Source organism: Mastacembelus armatus, chromosome 2 (assembly GCF_900324485.2).
Source record: "Mastacembelus armatus chromosome 2, fMasArm1.2, whole genome shotgun sequence".
Taxonomy (NCBI): Eukaryota; Metazoa; Chordata; class Actinopteri; order Synbranchiformes; family Mastacembelidae; genus Mastacembelus; species Mastacembelus armatus.
Genome location: NC_046634.1, coordinates 11,219,510 through 11,241,390, shown reverse-complemented (window position 1 = coordinate 11,241,390; position 21,881 = coordinate 11,219,510). Strand labels below are relative to the sequence as shown.

The following is a 21,881-nucleotide window of genomic DNA, read 5'->3' as shown; positions in this document are numbered from 1 at the left end:
GTGTCTTAAGAGAAAAGATAATACATAAGATTAAATATAGAAGACAAAGGTATATTCAAATACATTCATATCAGCTTATACCAATATTAATTTTATAAACTGGTGTAAATATTTACATGTTTATAAATATTAAATAGGGGGGGTTAAAGTACAACAACAAACTATTATTTGACTCCTCTATAACAGGAGTTCCTTAAACAAAGCCTTACAGGAAACATGAAAAAGCAAGTTTAACCCAACACGATGAGAATAAAACAAAAACATCAGTCACCCACAGGGCACATGTTTCATTCATCTTTAATGACTGATTTGATCCAACAAATGGCGCCTCAGTTACTGTTCGGACTGGTTTCTTACCGATTCCACACAATGTAAAGACATCTTTTCCATGGGTTTGACTTTAGGCTCAGCAGGCTGTTTGCTTTGAACTACTTTGGATAAGAGGCTTGTCATCTAAGCCATTTCTATGTTTGAGCCTCAGTCTTGTGTAGCTCCTTGGATCAGAGTTTTAAAAGTGTTCAAGAAAACATCTCCTGTCTCAAAAGTATTAGTGGTAGATTCTAAATAGTGGTAACTAAAGAAGATGAACAAAAATCAGCAGCTGAGCTGGATGATAAGGTTTTGCATTTCTTCCACCAATGAAAAGATAAATCACCAATCAAAATAAAATCACGTGTATTAGAAAATGAAAGCCACACATCAAGCCATGTCCTCAAAACAGCCAATGAAATAAATGAGAAGCTACTGTTCCCCTTGATTCTCCTACAAGCCCATGAAACTGTAATAGGTTTTGAAAATGCAAGGCAAAACCCTGCAGACATACTGCTTATATCTGTGGTGTCCTCAAAGATTCTAGTCTAGGACACACCCATTGTTCAGCCATATTGGACAGAGCGATCCCACCTGGTTTCACAGCGTTTGTGGTGTTACAACATAAATGGCAATACAATCAAATGCTTCATGCAAGGAAATGGGGAAAGTTTTCAAAGTATTATTCTTCAGAAATCACTGATGATACACAACATAAAATATTTTGACATTCATACAGTACATCCATGACTTAACACAAATTGTGTTTCAGTTGTATTAAGCAAGATATAAATATTTCAGAAAGAAGAAATCAAAACAAAAACAGGTTGATTTTTGGTGTACGATTTGATTTTCAAGCCGGGGAAACTTTTAATTATCAATTGTTGAATTTGTTTCGTGTAGATGTGCTTGTACTGGCACTGTTTTAACTGCACAAATCCTTGACTATCGTACAGACATCCCAGACAGGATCTCTAAGGAGTTGGGGCAGCGAAGGGGTCAGAATCTATATGTGATATTAACCTCAAACCTTCTGGGTAAAGTTCTCAGGGAAAACACCTTTGGCTGAAACATCTTTCTTCTGCAACCAGTGAGACTCCTTCAGGCCCAGGAGCCAGCCATCATCCTGCAAAAAGATAGATCAGCTTTGTTCAAAAGATCCTGAGGATAAAACAAAAACAAAACAAAACAAAAAAAAACACTCATCTGATGAAGTCTGAGGACTGAAAGTGAACAAAAGTGACTGAATTCAGTCTTTTATTATCAGTTTTTGATCTGCCAAACCTAGAAAACATTACCTAGGGGAAAACGCATACAAAGGAGGAAATGAATTAACAGCAGAAGAACAAAACCGTCACTGACTTGTTCTTCTGGGTTGTCAAAGGCCAAAACCAGCACAACATCTCCGATCTTCAGTTCCAGCTCGTCACCGTCGGTGGCAGTGTAATCATGTACGGTCATTACCTGGAGCAAATATACACTCACAATAAAAGCCCCAAGTGCAGCATCTCATCAGAAAGTGCCTGACTGATTAAAACTGCACTGAACATAATATATGACAAGTCTCACCTTGTAGAGGAACCCTGGAGGGAGTTCGCCATCTGAGCCATTGGTCACCGCACTCTGTACCAAAATAGAAGCACAGGTCCAGGTGTTTACGAGAGGAGTCTAAGAACTTAATGTGGTTGGAAAGATGTGCAACAAGGAAAATCTAAAAGCTTTAAGATAAAAAAAAAAAAAACAGTTGAATGTGAAAAAAGAGAAATTAAAGATCAGAAAACAAGTGTTTTTTGTGCTTGTGGGGGATACTGGACTTCCAGCCTTTAACCTGTCACCCTTGAGAACCCCCCCATCCATCCATCTCTACCTGGGCCTCTTCATCACTGCCCCAGCCACGGCATTCCGCTTGGTTTCTATCCTCATCCCATATGGACTTGGCGTTTGACCGAGCTGCGTAGCTTCCATCACCTTCCCAGCTCTCCTGACCCTGAGTGGACTCCGTGTCCTCCCAGCTGGCCTGAGTGGGGACACCTTGGGCTTCTCCTGGGCACTTGTCATCGCCGTGATAGGGTTCCTGCTCTGTAGTGGTCTGCTGGTGCTACAAGGTCAGGGGGTGTGGAGCATGAGGGAGGGATGGCGGATGCGTGATGGGGGGGTGCAGTGTAAAGCATATGCCACAGGAGCATTTGGTTGGGAAAGGGTTCATAGTGGAACACAAAGGTCCCGATCCAGGATTGTACGGGGTATGAAAAAGCCAGAGGAATAAGATTTTACTTCAAGGCCCATAAACAGGGGAAATATAGAAAGAAGAGCATTTGTGGTTTGTTCTTTGTTCTACACGGTCATGGGGACCAGTAACGAGAGAAGGGCCCATGTCGTCTCCAAAAACCTGAAAGCTTACCCATGAGTCCCATGGTGGCACCTTCCATGTAGCACAGGGAGAAAAACAACCAGTGAAGTGAAAGTGTGGAAGATATTTTCTGTCTGTACCCACATCAGACTGTACGTGTGGTGGCTGATCTGAAACTTAGAACTTACATAACACTACTAGTCAAAACTAGGGGGAATGTGAGAACATCATGAAAAAGCAGACTTTTATTTTTTGTTGTGATAAATAAAACTAATTAACATTAAAGTTTGGCTGAAGGCAGAACACACGAACAGCGGAGTCCACAAAAACATTTCTGCTCTGAAAGTATGATCCTTTCTTCTGCCACAACCTAGGCAGAAATAAACTACAACAAAACCACAAAAACCATCACACCCTGGTCTGAGGCTGCACTTTAATCCTTATGCCAAACAAGGAACAGGAATTTACACAAAATCAACTGGGTCACAGCAAGAAACAAAATATCTGAAATATTTTAGCTTGTTATAACTTTATCAGCCAGTCATCAATAAATCAGGCAACACAAACACCTGCATGCAAAGTGAGGCTGCACATGCAAAGGAAGAGGTAAACAACAGGTTAATTTCATGGTTAGTACACGTACACACACACACGTACACACACACACGAGGGTCAGGGGAGGTTTCTACACTTTGGTGTGAAAAAAAAATGAACAATGAATTAATTTTCTAGGAATCTGGACTTTGGCTTCAGCACTGAACTAAAAATCTGAGAACAAATAAAAACCAGATTAGGGGACATGATCTGACGGGACCAAAACGTTCTGTTTTCAAGCTCTGAGCCGCTGGAACAGTCGGACAAAGATCTGACAGCTCAAACATTCATTTTTTGGCTGCAGACAGAATAGTTTGCTGCCATCAATTATTTATTATATTTTAAAATATTTATTCATATTTTTCAGTTGTGACCCATCTGCTTCATCTCACTGTCCTTTAGTTTGATTCTTTTTTAAATTAAATTTCATTTTTTACATTTTTCTTAATTAAATGCCTTTCAGTTTGTTTCCTGTAGAGTGGAGCTTTTCTGGAGGCACAAAGGCCAAATTAAAAAAGGAAAACAGTCCATATAAATGTGGGGCTAATTTAGAGCCACAGTCCTGTCCTGGCCTGCACACACTCATCTTAAATGATGACCCGTCGAGGTGGTAGGTGATCTAACCTGCTGTGCCGTGCTCAAACAGTCTGTGTTGGCGTCAGGCGTCGATGCCTTGTCCTCCAACAGGCCGACCGGCTGCTCCCTCTGGTCCGGGGACGGCGTCGGCCTATGCGGAGGCCGACCGGGAGGAGGACCGGGCCTCTGCACCACCAGGACCGGTTCAATCACAACCACACACATGCATGCATGCAAAGCAGTGAGGGAGACGGGTTAGTACACAACAATGGGTCACTGGGTGTAACTGTTAGTGTTCGTTTTTTAGACGCTGTCACATGATCTGACAACATGTTAATCTGGGGCCTTGACTTTATCATCAGCTTCATGTTCTTCTTCTGTATCTGTATCTTGGTGCTTTGCAGTGAAGCTGTTGTTTCTCAGCTTCACTCCTGTGTAAGACACACAGAAGTGAAACCAATCTGTGTAGTCACGAACGTGGACATGGGCAGGTACCTGTGGGGATTTACCTTTGGTGCTGAGCTGGCCGAGTCGCTGTGGTTGACTTCGTCGCTGAGGGAGTGGGAAAGTAGAAGAAAGGAAAACAGACGGAAGATGGAAAAAGAACATATGAACGAGAGCAGAAATAAAGACAACAAAAATAGAAGCACTCTGCACACATGAAGTTCTGAGCTGCCTCCACACGAGGGCGACAAACAGCTGCAAACATGCGGATGACAACATCTGCACTGAGTGTTGGTGACAAACAAAAGGAAGGAACAAACAGGAAGTGTCAGCCCAGCACAAACACTGAGAAACAAACCTAAACATTAAACATGAGACATGTTTCAATTTGCATCTACACAAAAGCCAAAAGACTCCAAGTCCACTTCTAGTTGTGCTTTGGTATTTAAAAACTACATATCTGCAGTTTTTGGCTCAAAATGAAATTGAACTTTTTTAAGACAAACTGCGAGTATGAGAAAATATTTGTCCAGGAATGAAAGAATGAAAAATTAACTTCTCAAATGTCCCTGAACTGATTTTATTGGACGTCAGTCATTTAAAGGTTAGGTCTTGTAAAACATTTTGCCAAAATATTAAGAGCAGTTGCCCAAAAGTATGAGTTTATCCTCACACCATCATGACTTTTATTCTGAATTAAAAAGCTTCACATGTCGTAACCACATGAACGATTATTTGTGTTCTGACTGTAGCTGGTATTAAATGCAGCTCCTGAAACAGACACTTACTTTGAAAGATTAATAATAATATAACATATTATTAATTACTATTTTTGTTAGTCAAAGACGGCAAATGTTCTGTGTGGAAGAGAAACGTTGAACACACAACCCAACGTTTTTCTATCAGCCATGCCAGTCGCTTTTACCTCTTTGCACCATCTCCTGTCTTGGCTGCTGCAGTACCATCTTTTCTGCAGTAGGGGGCAGTGTGAGGCACATTATGTTCTGCACATTATGAAACTCTGAACTCATACACACTGTGGCCGTTTCACTCACTTGAGCTGCCGCTGCTCCTCCAGTTTGGTCATGATGTCATTCAGGTTTTGGCTGAGCTGAGCACACAAAGAGCAGATCAACATCACTGCCTGATCACCAATCGTCTCTGAGAGCGTGATCAATAAGGTGCAGGCCACCCACCTTGCTCATTTCTCTGTGGAACTTCTCCTGATGACTCGCCAGGCTCTGGAATGAGTTAACATAGATGCCAACACGGCTGCACACAGACAAACAGACAAGGAAAAGTGTTAATTTGAGTGTTGTCACGGCGTCCCACTGCAGTACCACTGTCACGCCATGAGGAGGCGCCTCCTGCACCTCCTGGTACTGAGAGGTGCTTATTGTTACCACAATCCCGAAATGCAACTCCTCACCTGAGGCCCAGTGACGTGCAGCAGTGTCTGTTAACAGGTGACTGAAAGGTGTGAGATGGTCTCACCTGTCCCACAGTCCTGGGAGCTCGTCCTGTAACTCCACATTCAGCTCCTCAAAAATCTTCTGAGCTCGGCCCAGATCCTCCTCCGCCTGTGGGGAAGGCAAACCGTCAAACACAGGTTCCCATGATCACACAGACAAACTGTGAGGCTGTTTCTGTCAAATATGTGGACGAAACGGAAGAGAAACAACTGTTTTCACTGGGGTTCACATTAGACTGAAGCTCTCTGCACGTGATCAGCAGCAGAATTAAGTCACAGCAGGTTTTACACCATGAAAGTTGGGCCATCGGTCTGTCTGACACAAGCACATGGACGAATTCATAAATAAACTGGTACAAAACATCTTTTTCCAGAACCCAGCTCCGGACATGGACACGGCCCTGATAACGTGCACAGAGCCCGTGGACTGGGAGCAGGGAGAGAACCAGAACCGGAGCGTCACCTGGTTGTAGGAGAGGTTAGTCTGAGCCACCTGGTGGGCTGATATCAAACCCTGAGCCCAGCTGGGAGCCGCCATCTCCAACAGGGCCGCTGGCTAAGCGCACACAGCATGCAGGCGAGACGGGCGCAGGGAAAAGACAAGAACAATTCAACACGTTAACTTCACAGCGAGAACAAACTTCCAGCTGTTAATGTGACGGGCGCCAATTAGCAAACACGTGTCTGTGCTACTGTCATAGATAGATTGAAAAGCACTGGGCCCCAGACATGGGGGCCCTTAAAGCTTTAGCCCCTGGGGGTCTGTTGGGCCCATATAGGCCCATCCACAGTTACACCAGTTTGGACTAAGGTGGGATGAGTTGTCCATGCAAGAACAAAAACAAATACCACCTTAAATAAAACCAAGGCAAAACTAAAAATATCAGTGGAGCGCACACACGCACGCACACGCACACACACACACACACACACACACACACTCTCTCTCTCACACACACACACACACACACACACCTGCAGTTACCTTGGCGATCTTGACCTCGTCCTTCTTCTTGCCTTTCTGCAAGGAGGCGAAGTGATGCCTGGCGCTGTCGAAGTCCACCATCTTCCTGTTGCGTTTTGCGATACGAGCCTGTGGGAGAGTTCAGCTTCGATTATTCACCAAAACAATGATCACTGACTCAGCCCCACATACATTGTCCAAATGTGGATTCATCCGCTGCTGAAAATAGTCTCCACTAACACACTGTTTCCTTTAAGTATGAGTTCGAGCAACAACGTGTTTCACGGGTTTGAAAGGACCGAAGAGCAGCACAGACGAGAGGTCTGCTCCAAAATCTCTCCATCACGTTCAGCGACTGGCAGATTTTATCAACAGAAACTGCAGCTTTTCTCAAAACACGCAGGGTGAGGTTTTCCTGTAGGCTGTGCACGTCACACGACAGCTCAGAAAAGACATTTTAACTCGGTTCATGGGGCAGAACTGGTCCCTTCACGTACGCACCTTGACTTCAGGAAACCGGGACAGGTACGTGTCCATGGAGAGCAGAGATTTGTCTGTGATGTTCTGGTGGTAGTCCAACCACAGAGTGTCTGTGTCCTGAAACACATTTTATACAACAATATTTGATTATTCCTACTGTCAGGCTGCAGGGCTGAAGTACCACAGAATAAAAGTCCTGCATTCCAAATCTTCCTGCAGTAAGTACTGAAAATCTACTCTAAGTAGCCAAAGTAAAAGTAGTAGGAACTAAAGTCTACGTCCTATAAAGTGTTTCCCACAGGAACTGGTGGCTTTACAAACTGCATCTGCCTGTTCCCACGACCAAATCTGTGTTTACAGAACCTGTGGGAATCACCGGACCTCTGTTGCATTTTACCTCCAAGATATTGTCCATCTCCTTCTCTATCATCTCCTTCAGGGTGGAAGGAGAGGCATGCAGGCCAGAAGAAGAAAGAGTGTTAAAGCAGAGGGAAAGAACAGTGGAGAGTGAGGGACACGAGCCCAAAATGCTTCTCCAGCTCGTATCAAAGATCATTTCCAGTTCTAGACTTATCAGAACATTTTGTCATAAAACTGAAAATGTGTCTAAATTCAAATGTCTTGATGTTTTTTTTCTGTCCTCGCTTCCAACACCAAATCCACAACATGCTTTCAACAAGACAGGCTGACTGGACTGGACCTGAGGTGGCAGAACCGTCACCTGGTCTCACCTCTGCCAGGGTGTCCATCTCCTCTTTGCCGAACCAGTCGGGCTCGTACATGTCGGCCAGACAGTCGTGCAGCCGCCTTGACGCGTCGTGCATCGCTGCAACACATGCAACAACATAATCAGCCCAAACGTTCACGTGGTTCCCTGCAGTTACACCTGGAACCACCAGGCGGACCAGAAAGCGTTAAGGTGTACGGTTTAGATCCATTACGGTTTAGAACATACAGGGGCCTCGGTGCTGGACACAACCTCCGACACACTCACCTTTCACTGCTGCCAGGTATGCCTTCAGGTCCTTCTGCAGTTTGGTGCCGTCTGCCTGCAAGAGCAACCCAGCAGGAGGAGGAGTCAGTCGGATCGAGCCGGGACAGAACAGACCATGAAAACAGCAACTTTAACCTGAGCCTCATTCCACTTTCCCCACAAGTCATCTAAACTGGAAATTTCCCATCAGTTCACCAGTTCTCCCAAAAACTTTTAAAATGGACAGTTTAGCGAACTAGCCCATAGAACTTCCTGATTGAAAATGGCTGCTGACCATCTGCTTGTTGAAGTTGGTCACCATCTCCTCAAACGCAGCGTCTCGGGTCTCGTCCGCTTTGCCGAGTTTCTGCAGGACCTGCAGAGGAGAGATACAGCGTCAGACGTTCACAGATCGCCATCCCAGACCCACGGATCAGAACCTTCTTTGCAGAACATTTCCTCCACATCTCCCCTCCATCACATACAGGTGTGTGCAGGCAGGTCACCTGATCTCTAACCCTGACCACATGACCAGAAGTTTCTTTTTTTTTTTCTCCTTTTTTTCTTGGCATGTTTTTTTTAATTTTTTCTTTAATATTTAATTTTTTGACCATTAGTTTTGTTGTATTTTAACATTTTGTCTCATTTTACTCCAAACTGAATATTATTTTGATGTCGGTACCTGTTCCCTGTGCAGCCTCATTTAGAGCAAGAGAAGAAGTCGCTTGTTGTCATTAGACAAGGTCAGCGGCGGCTAATCTGAGCCGACCTGGATGGACCCGCACCTGCTGCACCTGCTGCACCTAATCCTGCGACCGACACACGAACCACATCAACACAACAGGGACTTCCCCACTGCTGCAGCGCACACACACAGACACACACACAGCTCACAGAGAAAACATCAGCTGACCTCCTGCAGCCACAAGTACTCCAGCTACGACACAGTACAAGTACTCCAGCTACGACACAGTACAAGTACTCCAGCTACGGGTACTCCAGCTACGACACAGTACAAGTACTCATTCTGCAGTAAAACTAGACTGAGTCGTAGTTTTGATGCAGTGGAAACAGCAGCATTTTACTGTTTAGTCCAGGGGTTCTCAACATCAGGTCTGGGTCCCTCCACACAAACGTCACTGTCTCTACACATTCAGCATCACCTGCTGTTAAAAGCTAAATCTGGTATAAAAATGTGTGACGTTGTGTATCAGTATTTATGGTTTCGACCGATTACGACACCGTGACCCCCGGGCACAGTGGTAAAAATGTCTCTTGCAGGTGAAGTCCAGGGGCCCTGGGCCCCGATCGATCCGTTCAGTAATGTGTTCAGCTTCAAGCTTCAGGAACATTTTGAGAAATGGACGTGTTCATTTTACGACATCATGTTGTGTCTGCACCTGTTTCTCAAATGCCTCACGGTGCATTCAGGTGATACCAATAATGTCTGGAAAGATCACGTGATGTGTTCATGGGAAACGTTGATGTCGTAAAGTCGGGTGTCACGAAACAAACGAGTTTGCTGCTGTGTGTTCACAGAAGCTTGTAGCTGTCGGTGTCAGTTTCAACCCCCAAAATACCCCGGAGCACTCACTCAGGCATTAGCAGTGATGAAGAGGAGGCTCAGGGGGCTATAGATAGATACCCCCTCCCCGCACACAGAGCACTGAGGCATGCTGGGATGCCTGGGAGGGACAGGTGTTCAGGCCAAGCCGGGGAACTTCGAGGTTTGATAATTCTGGATTCGCATTACGACTAAAAATATCCGACTCAACACGTTTGAGCTTCTCTGTCGGAGCCGACGCACAAACTGCAGGTTTACAACAAAATCTGCAAAGAGAAAATGACCTGGTCGCTATAGTGACGTCAGCGCACAACAAACCGATCTTTGTAGTTGTAGTGACCAACCAAACAATCAAAGGAGGCGGGTCTTATGGGGACCTGGGCGGAGTCACGGGGGGTCTCCAGCTGCTTCATTCCTCAGAGGGAAATTTTCCCTACATGCTTTGCAGCTGACATCACATCACTAAGGCAAACATGACGATGGGGGGGGGGGGGGGGACTCACGTCACTGCACAGAACTGACAGTTTGTGTTATTTCACAGTGGCTCAGCATCAACGTGTTTTCTGTCTACGCGTCCAAAGGTGTTCTGGGCACAGTTCACTTCCCCCTGTGACACATGCAAACACTAAAGCTGCAGTTTGTCTGTGAGCAATAACGCTGTGAAGTGACTTCCTTCCACCTCCTAATTTTACTGGAAAAAGTCGTAAAACGATGAAAACAGAAAACATTAGGTGTGTTATACGTGAAGCTGCTGCCATCAATCTGCAGGATTAAATTTCCTCTGGTTTGATCGCCGTGCTCCTGACCGGCCTGTAAAAAGGGAGCGTGGGGCTGGATGAGGCCCTGGGGGAAGCGTGCCAGCAGACAGACAGCTGAAGCCGACACTCAGACCTCCTGAGGGAAGATGATACCCTGACCTTCCTCTGCTACCAGCACTCCCACCCTGCTCCTCGCTATCGCCTGAAACTTCACCACACTGGCTACGAGATGCTGCCTTTCCCTGGTTTTGTTGCTTTCTGCGCTGAATTCCTGATGATTTTTTGGTGCAGGACTCCACCACCAGCCAGACTCTACAATTTTAGAGCAGAACCACATGTTCACCTGTCCCCACAGTCATGAGGCTGATTATCTCCCCTGAGCAGCTTCAGTGAAAGGCAGAAAAGTTTTGTTTGCAAGATCAAACAATTTAAATTTGTTGTTTTGCTTCAAAACTGTCAAATTCAGTGTAAAGAAGAAGAACCGGCACACACCCTCCTGCTGCCTGCGTCACAATGACCCCCCAAATTGACAGACACGTGCAGAATAATCAGCCTGATTTTAAAATGAATACCTGGGACAGTTTTTATGCTCTTTGCTGCACGTCATTTGTTCAGGGATTATTTTTTGAAGCTGGTTGTTCACAGTTAAAACTCAGGCACATCTGGTCATTTCACCTGTTCTTCAGGGAACTTTCTCCACGTTGACCTGTGTGAAGTTGCTGCTGAGAGTCAGGACATGAGGCTGTAGCTCAGCACAGATTAGAGGGTCAAGGCTCAGCAGGAGATTAGGACAGACAGTAATAACCTGAAGACACACCCAGTAACACCTGCCTTTTAACAGAGCTATGTTTTGAGAGAATGTGAGGGTGACACCTCTGCTTCATTACTGAGCAGAACAAAGTCAACACCATTTAGAAAACCTCGACATGTGACTTCAAACTGGACATTTGTTTGACCTGAAGAAATTTTTCTACTTGTAATGTTTGTGTGATTTGAATTTAGCTGTTTAATTCAAGTGCCAATGTGAAGGTTTTAATGTGTGTCAGCTGTTTCTAGCATGAAGGAAACTGATTTCATTGACAGCCTGTCAATGAAATCCACGCGGACTTCATGGCTTTTCTGCACAGGAACCTGAAGCTGCGAAATCAGCTTTAAATGCCACCAGTTCAGGCCTGGGTGAGCCCGTGCAGGAGAGCCATGAAAACACCGGAGCCGTGCACGGTAATCCGCGGGCTCTAAAGGGAAAAGTTGTGTTTCTACCTTCTCCTGCGCTCGGCTCAGGGTCTTCTGGACGTTGATGGCCAGTTTCCCGGCGCTCACCCCTTTCCCGATCTCGGCCATGTCAGCTCGTGTCAGGACCTGCGAGAAGAAGACAGGACAGCGTCCCCAAGGTGCCGACGGTGCGTGAAACCCCTCCGGAGGGCGAGCGGGCTCGATGCGCGTAACTCTAATCCCGGTGGAAGCTCCTTAAAGGCGCAATGCGTAATTGAATCCAACGCAGAAAACAACAAAACGCAGGTGAAGGATTTTTGCAGCGAGCAGGGGGACAGACTCAGATGCCGCCTGTTCTCGGTTCTTCTGCTAATTGATGGTGACTTGGGCTCGATACGCAGAGATATTGGGTTTCAGCCACAGTCCTGCTCTTAAAGGCGCAGCACGTTGTTATAATTAGCCGACAACTGTTGCATTCATGCAACTGGTGCGTTGCTCCCTTTACGCGCGGCCTTATTTAAGCCCACAGGCCGGTTTCCATCAGGTGTGGGGGCTAAATGCGTCCGGATCCGCCTGCAGACCCACTGACCCGCTGCACATGTAGGGGACCCGCACACCTCAGGGGCCACAAACCAGCAGGGGTCAGTAAAGGTGCGTCCATACAGTGGCCCCTAAGGACCAATCACACGCGAATATCAGAGCACAAGCATGAAGAAATGAACAGTGTGTCACAAGCTTGATTAAACATTTATTTAATTACCGGGAGAGTGTGGTCACCTGACACCTTCAGAATCCAGTAAATCTTTCGTTGCTTTTGCAACTGTACGTCAAAAACACTGCCATAAAGCGTTTTGTCACAAGCCTTCCGACTAGCTGTGAATCCAAACGCACAAAAATTAAAACGCTGCAGATGTGGATTTGCTCTGGGACGTGAGGGGGTGAGGAGCTGTGAGGCGGGTTTGTACCACAGAAATAATCTGTTAGTCATTTGTGCCGTTGCTGCCTTTTGCTTTGGTTTGTCCCTGGGGGCCACCGTACTGTCACATGTCAGACTGAAGGAGGAAGACACACACAGCTCGTTTCTCTATAATTTAATTTAAAAAATAAATCTTCTTCACCCACAGTGAGCTCATAAACATATCTGGATTTCTGTAAACAAACAACACTTAAATACACTTCTTAAAGTTAAAAAAACCTCAGTGTCTCCACTAATCCTCCATTTTATTAAAGTTAAGGCTGAAGTTTTACATCAATTAACCAGAAACTTGGCCTTAAATTTCAGCTAAAAGATGTTTTGCAACTTGATTATTGTTCAGTATTTACAGACATTTTTACACCAGCACTTTACAATATACTACAGTAATTAATGGATTAATAGATTAAAGTGTGTTAATGGGTTTCTGCACAGATTTTAGGCTGAGGGGGAAAAGCCTTAAAATTAACTACAACATAAAAACTTTTGCTTAAATTTGTAAGTGCTTTTATTTCTTAATTAAGATGACACTTCAGGGTTAATTAATTGGTTTAGTATTGATGAAAGTTAAATAGGATGAAATATAATACATCAGACTATCTGCACAGTTGAGGTGGTGAAGACCCTTTAAAATGACCAAATAATATCAAAGTGCTCGTCCTGCTATTTGGTGAATTTTATTAAGCCTCCAAACTAAAACCCATTGACAGTGATGCAGTTGAGATATTTGTAAGCAGGTCAATCAAATGCAACATAATGTTTTTAATTAATTATCTGCATATTTAATCAGATTTTTAGGGGGTAAACACCTTAAATTTCACAAAATGACCTGAATGCCAGACTTTAACAGTACAACATTAAACGAGCCTTCATTTCTAAGATGAAAATTCACGGTTGGTTTTCATTCTGCTTGGTAAATGTTCAGGTGTTTTTAGCCTTTAAAGCCAAAATGTTTTAAGGACTTTTTCAGCAGGTGAGCCATCTTTTAATTCACCAAATAACAGGAAAGTCCTTTATGTTCCTTAAAAGTGCTTTAACTTATCAATGGCGACTCTTGTTAGTTTGCTTTTTACTCTTAAAAGGCCCTTCGATCGTGATAAAACCCATTAAAAACAAATCTGAGCTCCATACCCAGAACCAAACACCTGAACACACAATAAAAAAACTCCCCAATTTGAGCCTGGACATATTTCAGACGCCATGCACAAACCTGAACTCACACTTTGAACTGGTTTTTGATGTTCGGGAAAGTCCTTAAAATCTGTTCATCACTATTTGGTGTTTTAATGGTTTTATGTTACCGGGCAAATGGCAGTTTTTATTACACCTGCCATGAAAAATTCGTGCACTTCCTGAGGTCGTGCTGAAGCTGATTTGTTGCCTGTTGAGAAAATTCATCTGTGTCCGTCTCTCGCACTTTTTCCAGCAGGAAATATCCCATCATGCCTCAGCTATGTCTCCCATTCTGTCAGTTTGGATCTGGGCTCCGCCCCACTCCCAGTCTGAGGGTTCAGGTTTTCCCTGTTCACCTGTCGTCCTGAGCCGAGCCCAGAGGGTGGAGGCGTCCTGAGTCCAGCACCATCCTCCCAAGCCACTGCAGGAGCCGAGGGTACCAGTGGATCCCGTCCCCGTGGCGTCCAGCGGAGCCGGTCCAGCTGTGAATCAACCTCAGTGGGTAGAAGGCCCAGTGGGCCAGGGAGTGCTGGTCCACCACCGCGTAGCAGGACGCCACCACTCCGTTCACTACCACCGTCCCATGCCAGGTGAGCGGCGCAAACGCTCCCCTGCTCTCCCTCATGCTGATCCGAGTGATCCGAGACAGACGCCCCTTCCCCGGTTTTCCCTCCGACACCAGCACACACTGTCCCGGTCGGGCAGCACTGGCGTACACAGTCCTGAGGGCGCCTCGGGCTGGCACTGCCCCCTCAGAGCAGTTCCTCTCGGACACAAACAGCAGGTGAGCGGCAGTGAGAGCAAGCTGAGCACCGGACTCCGTCTGCAGGCTATAGAAGAGTTTCCGGGTCACGGGGTTGCGGTCCAGGAAGGTCAAGACTTCGCTGTAGAGCAGCTCCCCGCTGCCGTCGCTGCCCACCGACACCAGGACGGCCTCTCCGGGGCGTAGGTCGCCAATAGACTTGTGACCGCCGCCCTCCAATGTGACCAGAGCCTCAGCAGGGAAACAGCCGCCGGACTTGGCCGCCACCGAGTGGTCTGAGAGAGAAACGGACAGGACGGTTAAAAACTGATCAGCTGATCTGCAGAGTTAAGGAAAGTGAAAATTTATTTTGTACAGCAGATGTTTTTCATTGAGGGGGGGGATAGAAAAGTGTATTTTAGGGGTAATCACCCTTTAAATTAGGTCAAATCACATGAAACCCTCCTTCCTTTGGCACCTGGACTGAAATCGGTCCAACTCCCTGAAGCTAAATATTGACTTCTTCTTTGTGCCAGATAAAAGCTCCTGTTGTGTGAAAACATTTTCAGGCTGTCAGGCACGGTGGAAGTGACGCTCGGAGACGGTGTCGTGTCTCTCTGGGCACAAATATTTGGGGAAGGCAGGAAAGCCAAGGCCAGGTGATTAGATAAGCCAGGTGAAGGAGGAAGGAGCAGAGCGGGAAAAACAGCAGCAGGTTAATCCCCTGACACCCAGGCACACCGAGTCCATAAAAAACAATAACGGGTCCATGTTTAATTCAATTATCAATAAACAGGTGAGGAATTGTCAAATGTGAAAATCGTCAGAGTCCACGTCTTGGGACATTCCTGCATTTCATTAAAGAAGGAATTATTTCTCATTATGTGCTGGTCCTTGGTCAGGAGTCCACTTTCAACAGTTACTGATGTTTTTCTGGCTCTGAAACACAAGCACCGAATCTGATACTTTGATTTACTCAGTCTGATAAATCCAGTTTCTGATTTAGTATCTGACAGATTCTGGCCTTTGCTGGTCGAGTATTTCTCCGTCTGCTCGTCTTCCTTAATCAGTTTGCACTAAGGGGTTCCTGAGTCCACCTGATAGTTCCAGTCAGAGACTTTTCTCTGCCGCAAGTACAAAACTGAGTTTCCCCTTCCTAAACCTCTTCCTGCACCGAGCACACGTCTCATCTGGTCGAAGTAGCAGCAGAAGTCTGAGGCGATTATTGATTATGAATCCCTTTGATTCCTTGTCTCCCCTCAGTCTCACCCAGTTCTCAGTCCAGTCCTGGTTCTGTGCTGCCCCCCAGTGGTTGCCCCCTCTCGTTGACCGGTCCAACTCTAAACAGGACTTTGGGATTTGTTGGCGTCAGCTACAGCTTCACTTTCTTTTCTTTGTCTTGTTTTGGGGGATTTTGAGGAAAAACAGGAGAAAAGGGAGAAATTAAAAACATGGAAAAAATACCAACTTGATTGGTTGCCCTTCTGATCAAGTCAAGGACTGGGCCCTCGCAACCCGATCTGGGAGGGAAGGAGAGAGGAGGAGAGGAACAGGAAGGGAAAGAAAGCGGGAAGAGGAGACAGAAGGAAAATCTCAGTTACCACCAGGTGTAAAATGTGTCAGCGTTAGGATGTACAGACGTGGAAGTTTCATTTCTGAGTGTGTGACTCTCAGCACATCTGCCTGGACGACACATCTGGAGCTAGCTGCACAGTGGGGCATGCTGGGTATGTGGGACGTCGGCGTGAAGGCGTCCTGCTCTAACCGGGTTCGCAGCATCAGCAGAACAGCAGCTGAGGTGAAGCAGGACGCGTCGCATTAGCCAAAGCACATCTGCTCTCGGCCAGGTGTTTGGCACATCTGGACCCCGAGGGGCAACAGCACGTGACCAACAGGACCGGACTTTTTTTTTTTTTTTTTTTTTTTTTTTGCAGGTGTCAAGTACTGACATCACCATAAACAGCGAGGAAAGCAAGAAGCAGCTGAAAGCAGCCAACAAGGCCTCCGGAAACACCTGGGAGAGGTGAAGAAGCAGCGAGGCTGCAGGTGCAAGCGAGGAGAAGCTCGAGAAGCAGGGCATGTTAGACAGGAAGTGCAGCAGAAGCAGTTCCTGCCAAAAGCTCCGAGTTATTTATTTTAACCATTTTGTGGTTTCGAGCACTCACAGTCACCTCACTACTCACAGTACTTTTCTCTGGGCATATACATGTAGGGGAGTATTTTTAATCGGGTTCAGGATCTGAGTACTGTTTGGGACAGGACACAGTTCTGGTTACGTAATGAAAAGGCAAACAGACTTTTTCAGTATTTAGCCATGACCACAATCTTCCCCTCACCTTGAGCCAGGAGCTTTGAGCTGCCTGAAAACAACAGAGTGAAGTTTGCTCATACACACTGAACCGTTTGCAGATCCGTGAACACTATGTAGCTTCACTGATACGTGCTGGGATCTACCCAGAACCATATCTTTCAAAAAGGATTCGTCCATCTTTAGGAGTTGGGTCTTTAAAAGGGGCCCAGGAAAGGAGGAGGACACTGTTTTCCTTTTACAAGTGACTGTGAATCTGTCTGAATGTAATGAAAGCTTCAAGGTGTGTCTGCATGTGCTGCTTGTTATTTGTAAAGCTGCGTTTGTCAGCAGTGCCCAGTTCGCCCCACTCACCAGACTTGACGCTGCAGTGGATGTGGGCTTTGGACTCGTAGTAGACCCAGTCGAACCCGGCCTCCACCGCCAGTCGCGCCAGCATGGCGTATTTGGTCCTGTCCCTGTCCGAGGTTGTGATGTCCACCGCCCGGCCCTCATAGTGCAGCGACTCCTCCGAGTGGTGGCCGTCCTCGTCCCAGCCCTCGGTGACCCGCAGTCGGACCCCGGGCCACAGGTTCATCACCGATATGGCTAGAGAGTTCAGCCTGTCTTTGCAGCGCTGCAGCAGACGAGACGACAAATATTCACAGCTACGTGAAGAAGAAGAAATTTAATTTGCAATCGAGTGACAAACATCTACAAGACAGAACACAAGGTTCGTCACTTCTGCAGCTCTGGGCTGACCCTGACCCAGTCGATGGAGCCGCTCAGTCAAAGTCCCACACTTTGTGTTTGAGTTCAGACACACAGGAACTTGTTGACTAACACAAACACTGAAGTGCAGCTTTAACACACCTGGGACGGTTTTTGTAAACTCTTCATTAAGACTCTTGAATTGTTCATCTCAACCTTCAGGCCAAATCTGCTCTAATTCGGATCAAAGCTGCACATGCGGGTTTTCACTGACTCGCCGGGCCAGAACCAAAGCGCAGTCTCATGAAACCGCGGCAGCAGCGTTTGCAGCCTCTGAAAGCGCGTCTCAGTCCTGAACCTCAGCCCATAAAGCTGCAAACGGATTAAACGCTATAAATGTCTTTTTCCGTGTTGGCTGCGATAAGAATAGCCCGCGGCCACAGATGCCTTTTCACCGTGTTCGCTGTGGATTTGAACGGCTTGTGTTTTCTCTCTGCGGTCAGAGCAACGACTTGGACTCCATAAATCAGACGATAGACTAGTGGGTTTTCCTTTCAAGGTATACAGATCGGCGGGGGAGCGTTTTAGCACCAAACCGCGGGCTGCACAAACATTGGACGCGCAGCCCGACAACACGCGCCTTTGCACCTCCGCGCTGCAAGAAGTGAGCCGGGTCTGAATGGCTGGTTTCTTGGGATGGGGGGCTGCGAAGGGCGGAAGACGAGACTTTCCTAAATTATAGGTTTGTTGGATGCGATCCGCCTTTTATGAAAAACGTTACGCATCTTGTCTGTAAATTCATCACATCCGTGGCAATAACTGCACGAACCGTGCACGTCTTTGCATCTGCTCTGAACAGAAGCTAAAACCTACAGCGCGACACTTTTTGCAGTGCGCGCCCCTGAACAGTCGCGCCTGTATGCAGCTCGGAGCGCCCAGGAAAACGCGAATAAAAACTAAAGAGGCGAAAAAATCCGAGTAATTAAGGCTTCGGCTATTTTTGCACATGCGCTGCGAAAACAAACTAGAAGCAACACACGGGAGCTGTGTCCTGCGCCTGAGCCCATAAATTGTGCGCAGGTCAACGTCGCTGACGCACAGCCGCTCGGGGGGAGCGCGCTGCAGTTTGTGCGCGTTTCCGACAGAAGCAGAACTTTCTGACTGCGGGCTTCAGGCCGATCCGCACCAAACACACTGAGGAGACTCACGCACATTCACCGCAGACACGCTCTCCAGAGGGCAGCGCGCACAGCGACCTGACAACTCCAGACGGGAACGCGCGTTTTCATTGCCCACGTGGGTCTGTGGACATAAACGCCGCCGCTGGGAGAGGAAGCCCGCGGCCACAGGAGCCAGATATAAATACTTTATTCGGGGGAAATTGGGAGTCAAATAAATTCCACCCGGTGCCGTAAACTCTCCGACAGTCCAAAAGGCGACTGTTAACTCTGGCCACTCGGGCTAAAAACGGTAAACACGAGTCCACGCTTGACCCGGGCTCTAACCAAATATGACGTTTGGCTGTTTTTCCACCAAATGACACGATGTGAAACAGAGGACACAGTGTTTTAATTAAGAGCGTCGCTGTTCCATTGACTCTTAGACGAGGTTGTCATGTTTTACGCATGAGCTGCGGATTCAGACCGGTCACCTCCACAATTCCGACACAACCTCCACTGTGTCAACAGCTGCAGGCCTTTCGGTTTGACTGCGCACAGAGACATTCTGTCAGCAACACGACCCCACCTTCATTTCAGAAAAGCCCGGACCGTGTTTTTTTTTAAACGGGACTGATGACATTTGGCGAGAAAGGAAATTTAAACATTAGAGCTGCACATTTTTATTCTAAATATACGAATTAAAAGCTTTTTCAGGGACGAGCCTCGAGTCAACAAGAAACCTGGACAAAGGTAGCACGCGTTCACAGACCGAGCAAAGTGCACAAGCCAGAGTGAAATAGCTCCTAACAGGTTCTGGTGCTGGAAGCCCAGGCTGACAGTCGCTACGGGAGCCGGGAGGGTTACCTGTGTCATCATGCGGTCTGCACCTGTGTTCTCCTCATCCTTGAAGATGATGTCGGGGTTGTAGTTCGGGGTGAGCTCCTTGAAGCGCTCAGAGTTCCGGGTAATTTTCCCTTCGTATCTCCCGCTGGCCCCTAACGTCTTCTCGGCCACATTGGGGCTGAATTGCTTGTAGGCGAGCGGCACCAGTTTCCTGGGTGGCCGCCTCTTGCCGTAGCCTCGACCCGGCCCGCAGCCCTCGCTGACCGGGGACAGGAGAAAGGCGCACCCGGCGAGGCACGTCACCAGCGTCGGGAGCAGCATTCCTCCCCGTGGCCGGTGTGTCCCCCCCGGCGGGTGGCCAAAATGTTACCACTGGATGTGTTTTGGTGCGCGCCGCCCCCACGTGGGTTCCCCGTTATTACTTTAGAGCGGAGCTAACGGAGCAGGACCCCTCCCCGAGTCCCCAAAAGTCACCATTGCCGGCGCGTCAAAGTGGCCAGTGCGCCGCTGGAGACGAGCTGGAAAGACGCGAACCTGACCTGTGCGCTGCACACTCTCTTGTCCCGAGCGCACACGGAGGCAGGGGCATAAATAGGCGAGGGCAGTTTATCTTGGCAGGCAGGTTCAAAGAGCTGTCTGTGTCGGAGCTGTGAGAAACGGGCTGCAGATAGACACGGAGGCGCGCGGTGCGTAGGCTGAGGCTGCTGGGCACGGCGGTCAAAGGGTGTCCCCGCAGCGGTTTCTGCTTCTCGGGTTTGAGCTCAATGCGTCCCTGTGGCGCAGGGCTGCTGGCAGAAATGGAAGAGATCCTACTACAGCGCAGATGAGGTGCCGCGAGAGAAGAAGACCGCGCCCTGCTGGACCTGCCCTCTGCTCCGTCCTCTCCTCCCATCGGGGTGGCACAGGCCCCGCGGATCCTTCATCCGCTTATTGTCACACAGAACAAACCCGGGCGCTCCCTGCTCTCCGTCCTTTGGACCTTTGTCCTCAAGTCAAGAGGCACGAGCAGGAGCGCACCTTGAGACCTGCTCTCTCACATTTAGACTACAGAAACACACTGACCGTCTCCTGCACTATCAGGCCTCGAGCTGTCACTCAACCTGAGCCGCTCACCTTTTCCTAAATTTCCCAGAATGCCCTTCCACAATCAGTGAACTGGGCTGTGTGCAGGCAGAGTGTGCAGGGACAATGAAGCTGGGAAGACACCAGATTTGCATCATTTACTCTAAATGAAAATGTCTCCAATCTCAGCCTACAGGTGCTGAACATGTTCTGGGTCCTTCACGTCCCTGGGACCCAAAGCTAATGTGAAGGCACTGAACCTGCTCCTCAGGTGATACTGGACACCGGAAAAAGCTCATTTACTGTCTCTGTAGCTGTTCATCTATTGTTTCTCCCTTTGTGACTTTTGACATCATCTGCTCGACTGTCCGACAGAAAGGTCAACAGTCCCTTCAAAGTTCTCTGGTCTTAGGGGCCCCTGACCCGTTGGGCCCCCGGGCCTGTGTCCAGTTGGCCTGTTCAGTGATCCTTCCATGGATGTGACGTCACACTGAACATCTGACCACAGGTCACTAAAAATACAGCACAGAGGACAAAACTAAGCCTGAAATGCTGACTGAGGTGGGTCGGGCCGTGCCATTGTGCAGGGAGATCAGCTGTGGATAACGGAGCGGCTCGCTGCGGTCAGTTCTGTGAGAGCCAAGGTCCGATTTCACCGACATGCGACACTGCTGAGCGCTCTGCTGGTGCTAAGGCCCAGCTGGAGCCTGAAACAACCACTACCTGTTGGTCCAAAGAGAAAAACCCTCTGACCACATAGCCGGACTATGGGGGTTCGGTCCCGGTGACTATTTTCCCACTAGTTTCCTGAAACGTCTCTGACATTTCCGTATAAACGGATCAGCGTTTTAGGGTCGAACGAGTTACTTGATCAATCTGTTGTTTGGTCTTTGAAAACGTTAGAAACTGTTAAATGAAACGTGGTTTGAACCGATGGTCCTGCTGCTGCTTCTCTTTCCTATTGTACATGAGTTTTGAAAGGCCACAGCCTGAACAGCATCTGCTTCCCCAGAAACCTGAAGCAGCAGATTAGCAGTTACCAACAGAGTGAAACGCCGTGCGGGCAAACAGTGACTTTTCAACCAACCCTTCAATAGCATTCCCGAGATGCTGCAACACCTTGAGTCAACATCTCACTGAGCTCAGAGAAAAGCCCTCAGCCCATTATACTCTGTCAGAAACGACCAGTTCTGCTTTTTACACCCAGCAAAGACAAATCAAACACAGAAAACATG

General features: G+C 47.5%; 2 protein-coding genes across 2 annotated transcripts; both read right to left on the bottom strand.

The window, feature by feature from the left end:
- Positions 1-281: 281 nt before the first annotated feature.
- On the bottom strand, positions 282-12,121 carry bin1b (bridging integrator 1b). The gene is made up of 14 exons (XM_026301848.2): positions 11,744-12,121; positions 8,457-8,537; positions 8,183-8,237; positions 7,920-8,014; positions 7,210-7,305; positions 6,730-6,837; positions 5,768-5,853; positions 5,470-5,545; positions 5,329-5,384; positions 5,199-5,243; positions 4,339-4,381; positions 1,879-1,932; positions 1,672-1,773; positions 282-1,435 (listed from the first exon to the last, which is right to left on the bottom strand). The coding sequence occupies exons 1-14, from the start codon at positions 11,822-11,824 to the stop codon at positions 1,334-1,336; spliced, it is 1,080 nt and encodes a 359-aa protein (XP_026157633.1). The 5' UTR covers positions 11,825-12,121; the 3' UTR covers positions 282-1,333.
- A 780-nt stretch (positions 12,122-12,901) lies between these two features.
- LOC113127241 (Indian hedgehog signaling molecule) lies at positions 12,902-21,737 on the bottom strand. The gene is made up of 3 exons (XM_026301644.2): positions 19,606-21,737; positions 17,246-17,507; positions 12,902-14,879 (listed from the first exon to the last, which is right to left on the bottom strand). Exons 1-3 carry the CDS (start codon positions 19,903-19,905, stop codon positions 14,194-14,196), a joined length of 1,248 nt encoding a protein of 415 aa, XP_026157429.1. The 5' UTR covers positions 19,906-21,737; the 3' UTR covers positions 12,902-14,193.
- Between the last annotated feature and the right edge of the window lie 144 nt (positions 21,738-21,881).

Coding starts and splice junctions, on each gene's coding strand:
- LOC113127241 (XM_026301644.2), bottom strand. CDS start 19,905: ATGCTGCTCCCGACGCTGGTGACGTGCCTCGCCGGGTGCGCCTTTCTC. Junction 17,508..19,605: donor CAGACCGCATGATGACACAG/GTAACCCTCCCG, acceptor CGTCTGCTGCAG/CGCTGCAAAGACAGGCTGAA. Junction 14,880..17,245: donor CCACTGCAGCGTCAAGTCTG/GTGAGTGGGGCG, acceptor TTTCTCTCTCAG/ACCACTCGGTGGCGGCCAAG.
- bin1b (XM_026301848.2), bottom strand. CDS start 11,824: ATGGCCGAGATCGGGAAAGGGGTGAGCGCCGGGAAACTGGCCATCAAC. Junction 8,538..11,743: donor TGAGCCGAGCGCAGGAGAAG/GTAGAAACACAA, acceptor TCTCCTCTGCAG/GTCCTGCAGAAACTCGGCAA. Junction 5,244..5,328: donor GAGGAGCAGCGGCAGCTCAA/GTGAGTGAAACG, acceptor CCCCTACTGCAG/AAAAGATGGTACTGCAGCAG.